Source organism: Drosophila takahashii, chromosome 2R (assembly GCF_030179915.1).
Source record: "Drosophila takahashii strain IR98-3 E-12201 chromosome 2R, DtakHiC1v2, whole genome shotgun sequence".
In the NCBI taxonomy this organism is placed as follows: Eukaryota; Metazoa; Arthropoda; class Insecta; order Diptera; family Drosophilidae; genus Drosophila; species Drosophila takahashii.
In genome coordinates, this window is record NC_091679.1 from 34,472,903 (window position 1) to 34,483,245 (window position 10,343).

General features: G+C 45.9%; 2 protein-coding genes across 3 annotated transcripts; one reads left to right on the top strand and one right to left on the bottom strand.

Annotated features, from left to right (window-relative positions):
- Positions 1–4,141: 4,141 nt before the first annotated feature.
- On the bottom strand, positions 4,142–7,185 carry LOC108060525 (papilin-like). The gene is made up of 7 exons (XM_070212109.1): positions 7,109–7,185; positions 6,830–7,034; positions 5,101–6,768; positions 4,859–5,042; positions 4,633–4,791; positions 4,411–4,527; positions 4,142–4,352 (listed from the first exon to the last, which is right to left on the bottom strand). Exons 1-7 carry the CDS (start codon positions 7,129–7,131, stop codon positions 4,183–4,185), a joined length of 2,526 nt encoding a protein of 841 aa, XP_070068210.1. The 5' UTR covers positions 7,132–7,185; the 3' UTR covers positions 4,142–4,182.
- A 1,032-nt stretch (positions 7,186–8,217) lies between these two features.
- On the top strand, positions 8,218–10,012 carry mEFTu2 (mitochondrial translation elongation factor Tu 2). 2 transcript variants are annotated; one of them, XR_011418002.1, is made up of 4 exons: positions 8,218–8,835; positions 8,896–9,221; positions 9,290–9,661; positions 9,722–9,860. XR_011418002.1 is itself a non-coding variant. In XM_017146349.3 (3 exons), exons 1-3 carry the CDS (start codon positions 8,431–8,433, stop codon positions 9,919–9,921), a joined length of 1,371 nt encoding a protein of 456 aa, XP_017001838.2. In that variant the 5' UTR covers positions 8,223–8,430; the 3' UTR covers positions 9,922–10,012. The 2 variants fall into 2 exon arrangements, 1 of the variants encoding a protein (XP_017001838.2); XM_017146349.3 differs by having other exon boundaries at positions 8,223–8,835; positions 8,896–9,661; positions 9,722–10,012.
- The last annotated feature ends 331 nt before the right edge of the window (positions 10,013–10,343 follow it).

The window sequence follows — 10,343 nt, forward strand, 5'->3', positions numbered from 1 at the left end:
CATTCTGAGACTGGAGCATTTTGAGACTGGAGCATTTTGCGACTGGAGCATTTTGCCAATGGAGCATTTTGAGACTGGAGCATTCTGAGACTGGAGCATTTTGAGACTGGAGCATTTTGAGACTGGAGCATTTTGCGACTGGAGCATTTTGAGACTGGAGCATTTGAGACTGGAGCATTTTGAGACTGGAGCATTTTGAGACTGGAGCATTTTGCGACTGGAGCATTTTGAGACTGGAGCATTTTGAGACTGGAGCATTTTGAGACTGGAGCATTTTGCCAATGGAGCATTTTGAGACTGGAGCATTCTGAGACTGGAGCATTTTGCGACTGGAGCATTTTGAGACTGGAGCATTTTGGGACTGGAGCATTTTGTCAATGGAGCATTTTGCCAATGGAGCATTTTGAGACTGGAGCATTCTGAGACTGGAGCATTTTGCGACTGGAGCATTTTGAGACTGGAGCAGTTTGAGACTGGAGCATTTTGCGACTGGAGCATTTTGAGACTGGAGCATTCTGAGACTGGAGCATTCTGAGACTGGAGCATTCTGAGACTGGAGCATTCTGAGACTGGAGCATTTTGAGACTGGAGCATTTTGCGACTGGAGCATTTTGCCAATGGAGCATTTTGAGACTGGAGCATTCTGAGACTGGAGCATTTTGAGACTGGAGCATTTTGAGACTGGAGCATTTTGCGACTGGAGCATTTTGAGACTGGAGCATTTTGAGACTGGAGCATTTTGAGACTGGAGCATTTTGAGACTGGAGCATTTTGCGACTGGAGCATTTTGAGACTGGAGCATTTTGAGACTGGAGCATTTTGAGACTGGAGCATTTTGCCAATGGAGCATTTTGAGACTGGAGCATTCTGAGACTGGAGCATTTTGCGACTGGAGCATTTTGAGACTGGAGCATTTTGAGACTGGAGCATTTTGTCAATGGAGCATTTTGCCAATGGAGCATTTTGAGACTGGAGCATTCTGAGACTGGAGCATTTTGCGACTGGAGCATTTTGAGACTGGAGCATTTTGAGACTGGAGCATTTTGTCAATGGAGCATTTTGCCAATGGAGCATTTTGAGACTGGAGCATTCTGAGACTGGAGCATTTTGCGACTGGAGCATTTTGAGACTGGAGCATTTTGAGACTGGAGCATTTTGTCAATGGAGCATTTTGCCAATGGAGCATTTTGAGACTGGAGCATTCTGAGACTGGAGCATTCTGAGACTGGAGCATTTTGAGACTGGAGCATTTTGCGACTGGAGCATTCTGAGACTGGAGCATTTTGAGACTGGAGCATTTTGAGACTGGAGCATTTTGTCAATGGAGCATTTTGCCAATGGAGCATTTTGAGACTGGAGCATTCTGAGACTGGAGCATTCTGAGACTGGAGCATTTTGAGACTGGAGCATTTTGCGACTGGAGCATTCTGAGACTGGAGCATTTTGAGACTGGAGCATTTTGCGACTGGAGCAGTTTGAGACTGGAGCATTTTGCGACTGGAGCATTTTGAGACTGGAGCATTTTGCGACTGGAGCATTTTGAGACTGGAGCATTTTGTCAATGGAGCATTTTGCCAATGGAGCATTTTGAGACTGGAGCATTCTGAGACTGGAGCATTCTGAGACTGGAGCATTCTGAGACTGGAGCATTTTGAGACTGGAGCATTTTGCGACTGGAGCCTTTTGCCAATGGAGCATTTTGCGACTGGAGCAGTTTGAGACTGGAGCATTTTGCGACTGGAGCATTTTGAGACTGGAGCATTTTGAGACTGGAGCATTTTGCGACTGGAGCATTTTGAGACTGGAGCATTTTGAGACTGGAGCATTTTGAGACTGGAGCATTTTGCGACTGGAGCATTTTGCGACTGGAGCATTTTGAGACTGGAGCATTCTGAGACTGGAGCATTTTGAGACTGGAGCATTTTGTCAATGGAGCATTTTGCCAATGGAGCATTTTGAGACTGGAGCATTCTGAGACTGGAGCATTCTAAGACTGGAGCATTTTGAGACTGGAGCATTTTGCGACTGGAGCATTTTGTTAATGGAGCATTTTGAGACTGGAGCATTCTGAGACTGGAGCATTTTGAGACTGGAGCATTTTGAGACTGGAGCATTTTGAGACTGGAGCATTTTGAGACTGGAGCATTTTGCGACTGGAGCATTTTGAGACTGGAGCATTCTGAGACTGGAGCATTTTGAGACTGGAGCATTCTGAGACTGGAGCATTCTGAGACTGGAGCATTTTGCGACTGGAGCATTTTGAGACTGGAGCATTTTGGGACTGGAGCATTTTGTCAATGGAGCATTTTGCCAATGGAGCATTTTGAGACTGGAGCATTCTGAGACTGGAGCATTTTGCGACTGGAGCATTTTGAGACTGGAGCATTTTGAGACTGGAGCATTTTGCGACTGGAGCATTTTGATACTGGAGCATTTTGAGACTGGAGCATTCTGAGACTGGAGCATTTTGAGACTGGAGCATTTTGAGACTGGAGCATTTTGAGACTGGAGCATTTTGCGACTGGAGCATTTTGCCAATGGAGCATTTTGAGACTGGAGCATTTTGCGACTGGAGCATTTTGAGACTGGAGCATTCTGCGTCTGGAGCATTTTGCGACTGGAGCATTTTGAGACTGGAGCATTTTGCGACTGGAGCATTTTGAGACTGGAGCATTTTGAGACTGGAGCATTTTGCGACTGGAGCATTTTGAGACTGGAGCATTTTGAGACTGGAGCATTTTGAGACTGGAGCATTTTGCCAATGGAGCATTTTGCGACTGGAGCATTTTGAGACTGGAGCATTTTGCGACTGGAGCATTTTGAGACTGGAGCATTTTGCGACTGGAGCATTTTGCGACTGGAGCATTTTGAGACTGGAGCATTTTGCGACTGGAGCATTTTGCGACTGGAGCATTTTGCAGACTGGAGCATTTTGTGACTGGAGCCTTTTGTGAGTTGAGCATTTTGCGACTGGAGCATTTTGCGACTGGAGCATTTTGAGACTGGAGCATTTTGAGACTGGAGCATTTTGCGACTGGAGCATTTTGCGACTGGAGCATTTTGCGACTGGAGCATTTTGAGACTGGAGCATTTTGCCAACTGGAGCATTTTGAGACTGGAGCATTTTGCGACTGGAGCATTTTGAGACTGGAGCATTTTGAGACTGGAGCATTTTGCGACTGGAGCATTTTGCGACTGGAGCATTTTGAGACTGGAGCATTTTGAGACTGGAGCATTTTGTCAATGGAGCATTTTGCCAATGGAGCATTTTGAGACTGGAGCATTCTGAGACTGGAGCATTTTGAGACTGGAGCATTTTGCGACTGGAGCATTTTGCCAATGGAGCATTTTGCGACTGGAGCATTTTGAGACTGGAGCATTTTGCGACTGGAGCATTTTGAGACTGGAGCATTTTGAGACTGGAGCATTTTGCGACTGGAGCATTTTGAGACTGGAGGATTTTGCGATTGGAGCATTATGCGACTGGAGCATTTTGAGACTGGAGCATTTTGCGACTGGAGCATTTTGAGACTGGAGCATTTTGAGACTGGAGCATTTTGCGACTGGAGCATTTTGAGACTGGAGCATTTTGTGACTGGAGCATTTTGCGACTGGAGCATTTTGCCAATGGAGCATTTTGCCAATGGAGCATTTTGAGACTGGAGCATTTTGAGACTGGAGCATTTTGAGACTGGAGCATTTTGCCAATGGAGCATTTTGCCAATGGAGCATTTTGCGACTGGAGCATTTTGAGACTGGAGCATTTTGAGACTGGAGCATTTTGAGACTGGAGCATTTTGCGACTGGAGCATTTTGCCAATGGAGCATTTTGCCAATGGAGCATTTTGCCAATGGAGCATTTTGAGACTGGAGCATTTTGCGACTGGAGCATTTTGCGACTGGAGTATTCTGCGACTGGGGCAATTTGCGACTGGAGCATTACAAATCTGCACATTACAATTGACATTTAAAGGACGTCCATCGAAAAGAATTTGTTCGCGTTTCTTGAGTAACAGGTGTATACATTCATTTTTAACATTATCCCAACCTACTTTAATTTCTATAAAGACCCTTGTTTTGGATTTAGAAAAACTTTGGTTATGTATTTCCCGTTTTTTTAATTTAATAGGGTAATGATTTATTGAAAAGAGGTAGGAGTAGGTACATTAAGAAAGATTCGTTTTAGATTGAATTTTCATCAACTGAGTGGCCGTTAATTTGGCCCGCCAACGTACAAGATCGGCAGCAGGAATTTTTGAAGTATTCGTTGTTGCAGTTGAAGTACTGAACGACCAGATGGCAGTTGGAGAAATATGGAATATCGGTGCACTCAGGAGACACCAGAACAGAAGCTGAAAAAATTAAATTAATTAAATAATCTTAAAAATAACTACCTTAGTTATTACTTACAGGGAATGTACACATTGGCTTCGGCGCTAGCCTGGTAGATTCCATTATTGGCTGAGCAGGTATAGTTTCCAGAATCATCGGGGGTCACATCTCTCAGTAGCAGACTGTGGGGTTGGGCTATTAAAGAGATAGGAAGATCTTAAGTTATTGCACCATTACAATGAAGAACTAAATGGGTAGTAGAAATTTCACATTCGATGTACTCATTACGCCACCACTCACATGTAATTTGAATCCGCCCAGTGGAGTAGAGAGGCACTTCGTCCTTGGCCCAGGTAACATCGGGCTCTGGATACCCTTGAACGGAGCAGACCATGGAAATGGTAGAACCGGCTGTGTAGCTATTCTTCCAATCCAAATGCAAAGCGGCATGGACATCAACTGTGCACCAGATCAATGATATGTTATTTCCTCAATCCCAAAATGTATGCTCCAAATGCTGACTTACCCAATCGTGAATCCGCCTTGCACTGCCTCTCGCACTGGTCCCGCGTCTCGAAACGGTTTCCGTTTCCGCCGCATCCGCTGTAGGTGAAAATCGTGCAGACCTTGTAAGATTTGTCGTAGAACCAGGCCGAAATGCGGCTGTCGCAGTCTCCAAACACCGGTGGCGCGTCGCATCTGGAGTAGAGCTGCAGTAAAAATAAATTTTTTTTTTTTGGTTTTATTTAAATATAATAATATAATTACCTGTGCTGGAGGTTGTGGCTCAGCGGGTTCTTCTGACTCTTGACTGCGGCAGAAGCTCAGGCACTCCGCTTCGGACTCGAAATTGTTGCGATTACCGCGACATCCGGTGAACTCGAACTCGTGGCATCCTCCGCTGCGCTCATCGAAGAACCAGCGTTGGTAGCTCTCACTGCATCGCCCCTGGACAGGTGGCAATGCACAGGTGTTCTGGACGTCATGGCATTCCCTCTGGCACTCCTCCTCGCTGGCGTAGTTGTTGGCATTGCCGCCACATCCTGTGTAGGGGAACTCGTCGCAGAGTCCCAGTTGACTGTTGTAGTACCAGCGGACCTCGTGTTCGGTGCAGTTGCCCGAATTGGATGCCAGGAAGCACTTGGAGGTGCTGGGTTCTGGCTTAGGTTGCTCCGGTTCAGGTTCGTCTGAGCAACGAGCAGAGCAATCCTCCTCAGATTCAAAGCGATTATCATTGCCGCCGCAGCCGCCATAGTAGAACTGCTTGCATCGACCCTCTGTCTGGTTGTAGTTCCACTTTAGGACCCATTCTCCGCAATTACCTTCATCGGCAGGCTGATGACACAGTTCAGGTTCGGTTTCCTGTTTGGTATTGGATTCAGGTTCCGGTTCCGGTTTAGGTTCGGGTTCAGGATCAGGTTCGGATGAGCAACGAGCAGAGCAATCCTCCTCAGATTCAAAGCGATTATCATTTCCGCCGCAGCCTCCATAGTAGAACTGTTTGCACCGGCCCTCCGTCTCATTGTAGTTCCACTTTAAGACCCAATCACCGCATTCTCCTGCATCGATCGGCTGGTGACACAGTTCAGGTTCGGGTTCCTGCTTGGGTTTGGGTTCAGGTTCAGGTTCCGGTTCCGATTGAGGTTCACGATCAGGTTCGGATGAACAGCGAACTAAGCATTCTTCCTCAGATTCAAAGCGATTATCATTGCCGCCGCAGCCTCCATAGTAGAATTGCTGGCATCGTCCCTCCGTCTCATTGTAGTTCCACTTTAACACCCAATCACCGCAATCACCTGCATCGGCAGGCTGATAACACAGTTCTTGTTCAGGTTTGGTTTCGGTATCGGTTCCAAGTTCGGGCTTACGTTCCGGTTCGCGTTCTGGTTCGGGCTTAGGTTCGGATGAGCAGCGAGCAGAGCATTCCTCCTCAGATTCAAATCGATTATCATTTCCGCCGCAGCCGCCGTAGTAGAACTGCTGGCATCCTCCCTCCGTCTCATTGTAGTTCCACTTTAAGACCCATTCTTCGCATTCTCCTGCGTCGGCAGGCTGATTACACTGGTGCGACGGAGTTGTAGTAGGGTACGATAGATTGGGACTAGAACCTTCGGTGGCGGAGCATTCATCGTCGGAGGAGCATTCCTGCTCGGAGTCGGGTTTCGATGCCTGGTCGCACATGTATTCGCTTTGAGGAGTCACCGTCTCGCCATTGAGCTCCTCGCAGATGACGAGGCGGGACTGGATCCCCTTTCCACAGGTAGCGGAGCAACTGCTCCACTGCGAGGAGAACCACTTGGTCTGACCCTTTACCGAGTTGCAAGGTCGGGAGAGTTCTGGAATTGCCACCTCACAGAGCTCCGGCGGAAACGCTTTCCCGTTCTTATCAGCGCAAATAGCTGTCCGGGTCTCTGATTTCTGATCGCATGCTTCGCACTGCAAGATAATAGACAAAATTTGAAATATATATTTAGGTTTTGGAGAGGTAAAGACCTACCCCGCTCCACTCAGAGAGAAGCCATTCAAGGTCCTGTGGTCCGTCCGTTTGGAAATTCTGCTGCCAACCCGTGTTTGTAAAATTTCTTACACTCAGCAGAGGACCAAACCGACAATTTGGTACAGCCAGTTCTTCGTAGTATCTAGCATTGGAGTCACGGATGCCGATGGCTGCCACCACAATGAGTACCGCTAAGGCAGTGGAGCTGCAAGTAGAAAGATAACAAGAACAATTAGGGTAACGGAACCCTTAAATTTGAAAGGTTAATTAAAGGCTTACCAAAAGCGCCTTAATAAATCCATGAAGAGGCTTTTACTTTCTCAAGTTTTGTAATTCTTTCCCAATCCAAAAAACCACCAGAAGGTTTCAAGCATTCGCGAACAACTGATCTTGGCAATGCCAAAATCCCAAAATTTATGTAGATGGATTTCCGACCAAAAATGCGATAGAATGGGATCTCTCAATGGAATCTCAGTCTTAATCATAAATCAGTACTTGTGCTATTTGTTTAAATTTGAATTCGGGAGAGATTAAACGTTCTTAAAGTCTGTCCATACATATATCACTTATTAAGTAATCTTTACTTAAGCATATGTATATTTTAAATATAAATGTATTATATTTGTCTGTGATCTCAAACCGTAAGAGTTGGTGCAAATTTGTACACGGCACAAAATACTTTTTTTTTTTTTTTTTAACAATGCTTTAACTTTAAAACTCTTTAATAAACTTTTATGATCCCTAAACAACGCTGTAAGTGTTAACAAATTCATTCAAATTCATTCATTATCTTAGTTTGTAAGATAAATATTAAAATATTTTTAATGCTTAAAATTGTTTCCCTAAATTAAAGTGTTTTAACGCTATAATGCTATGCTCATAGATTTGTTTACTTTTTGGGACTATGCAAGTGGGTTATCACAACGGGTCATGAATATGACTCCTCAACACTATAGGTGCCCATTCCTTGGTAACAATAGATGGATTCGCTCTTATCAACTCTACTGAATAGATCTTGAAGAGGCAGTGAATAAATTTAAAGTCAGTCAAGAGTTTTATATTCCTTCGTTCTCCTAAGCCACCTAGATTAAAATTCTATCCTAATCATAGGCAACAGTACGTATGAGTAATAAACTTGGAAGACCACTTTAAAAAAATGCTTATTTGGTATGCCCTAAATGTCTTATACTGTACCGCAACGTATTATGTACTAAATTACTATGGAGACCAAATCACTGGAATCGTACTAGGTTAGAAGTATCGAATTATACTATGAAAACAAATTAAATTTATGCAGGTCTTTAAAAATGATTTGTATTCTACGGAAAATTTGAGGCGATTTGTTATTAGGCCCTTTAAAATGTAAATATATTGAACATATATATTTGTTAACCGTAGCTTGCCCAAGTTCTTGCTAAATTTGCTTTTTTAAAAGTCAAATAAAATTCAAATTTTCCCGGCTGATCTAAATTTTAGAACTTACCACTCCACCGATCTTTGCGCTTTGCAACACTGGCGGAACAGCTGCTCTTGTTTTGGTTTTTCGCGCCGTGTGCTGTGTTACGTACTCTCCACCCGGATTGGCGATCTTCTCGGGAGCGATGAGTGGACTGCTTCCAAAGTTGTGGCGTCAATGCGACGCAGTGTTCCTGCACCGGATCAACCAGGCACTGGTCAGCGCCGGCTGCAGGCAAAGCCTCTGGAAGGGGGCGCGTCTGTTGGCCACCAGTGCGGATAAAAATCCGGCCACCGGTTTGCGCGAGTTGCCGCACTGCAATGTGGGCACCATTGGGCACGTGGACCATGGCAAAACCACCCTGACCGCCGCCATCACCAGGATCCAGTCGCAGAAGGGCCTGGCGGAGTATCTTTCCTACGACCAGATCGATCGGGCGCCCGAGGAAAAGGCGCGCGGCATAACCATAAATGCCTGCCACATTGGCTATGCCACCACGGAGCGCACCTACGCCCACACGGACTGCCCGGGTCATGCGGACTACATAAAGGTTCTAAGCTTATATATTTCTAATTATTCTATCTAACAACACTTCTCTTGTGCACCGCAGAACATGATCTCGGGTGCCTCCCAAATGGATGGCGCCATCCTGGTGGTGGCCGCCACCGATGGCCAGATGCCGCAGACGCGCGAGCACCTGCTGCTGGCCAAACAGGTGGGCATCCAGCGCATTATAGTCTTCATAAACAAGGCCGATTTGGTGGACCAAGAGGTGCTGGAACTGGTTGAAATCGAGATGCGAGAGATGTTGAGCGACTTCGGTTTCGATGGAGTCAATAGCCCCGTCATTTGTGGATCTGCCCTGCTGGCTCTGCGTGAGGACAAGTCAGAGTTCGGTGTTCCGTCCATTGAGAAGCTATTGGAGCACTGCGATTCGTATATACCAACGCCACAGCGCGATGTCGCAGCCCCGTTTATCCTGCCCATTGACAATGCCTTTACAGTGCCCGGCAGAGGAACTGTGGTCGTGGGCACCATCAAAAGAGGTACCATTCCCCGGAACGCCGATGCCGATCTGCTGGGCTTCAATCAGAACCTAAAGACGAGCGTCAGCGACATTCAGATCTTCCGGAAGAGCGTGCCGCAGGCGCAGGCAGGCGAGAATGTGGGCGCCCTGCTGCGAGGCATCAAGATATCCGCCGTGGAGCGGGGAATGCTGCTGTGTGCGACGGGATCCGAGGATATTTCCAATCACTTTGAGGGCTCCATGTACCTGCTATCGCGTGCCGAAGGCGGTCGCGTCAAGCCCATGCTCTCCAAGTATATTCAGCAGCTCTTCAGCCAGACGTGGAATGTTCCGGCACGTATTGACATAGGTAAGTTGGTATAGGCTTTGAATAACTAAAATATATGATATTCCCTTAATTCCATTTCAGTTCCCAGTGAGGCCATGCTGATGCCGGGAGAGCATGGCCAGGTGCGCGTCACTCTGTTGCGAAAAATGGTCATGACGCCGGGCCAAGCCTTCACGATTCGCGAGAACGGAGCCACGGTGGCCACCGGAATGGTCACCCAGCGCCTGCCCTCCCTCGACCTGCCGAAGAACAAGTTATCAAAAGTGCTGGTGGATTGTTAACGACTCGCAATTATATTTGTAAAAATTCATAATGCTGATCATTAGACGCGCGTACTTGATTTGTTAATATATATTTATGTGTTTAGGTAAATTGCTTAGAACGTTTCAAACAAATGCCAACGTATTTTGGGTTTTGCTAATCTTTCGTTTATAGTCTTTCAACATGGCTGAGAAACACAAATAACAAGTTACAAGCTACACAGAAAATGAGAGTACATAAATAGATGGAATTCAACAGCAATGCTTCAGTGTTCTCTATGAGTCTTAGTCTATCATCTGTAGTTTCGGTGTTACAAGCTTTTCTTTAAGGCAACAAATCGGCCTCGTTAAGTACATTCATTGTATATATTTATATATATATATATATATTTATGTTCTAAGGTACAAGGTTCAGGCAAGGAATGCTTCTATGTTCGGAGTCA

What these genes read in the sequence shown, in the direction of transcription:
- mEFTu2 (XM_017146349.3), top strand. Translation starts at nt 8,431, where the DNA reads ATGAGTGGACTGCTTCCAAAGTTGTGGCGTCAATGCGACGCAGTGTTC. An exon ending in GTCATGCGGACTACATAAAG is followed by an intron (nt 8,836 to 8,895) that starts GTTCTAAGCTTA and finishes TGTGCACCGCAG; the next exon opens with AACATGATCTCGGGTGCCTC. An exon ending in TCCGGCACGTATTGACATAG is followed by an intron (nt 9,662 to 9,721) that starts GTAAGTTGGTAT and finishes ATTCCATTTCAG; the next exon opens with TTCCCAGTGAGGCCATGCTG.
- LOC108060525 (XM_070212109.1), bottom strand. Translation starts at nt 7,131, where the DNA reads ATGGATTTATTAAGGCGCTTTTG. An exon ending in TTCTCTCTGAGTGGAGCGGG is followed by an intron (nt 6,769 to 6,829) that starts GTAGGTCTTTAC and finishes ATTATCTTGCAG; the next exon opens with TGCGAAGCATGCGATCAGAA. An exon ending in CAAGGCGGATTCACGATTGG is followed by an intron (nt 4,792 to 4,858) that starts GTAAGTCAGCAT and finishes TCTGGTGCACAG; the next exon opens with TTGATGTCCATGCCGCTTTG.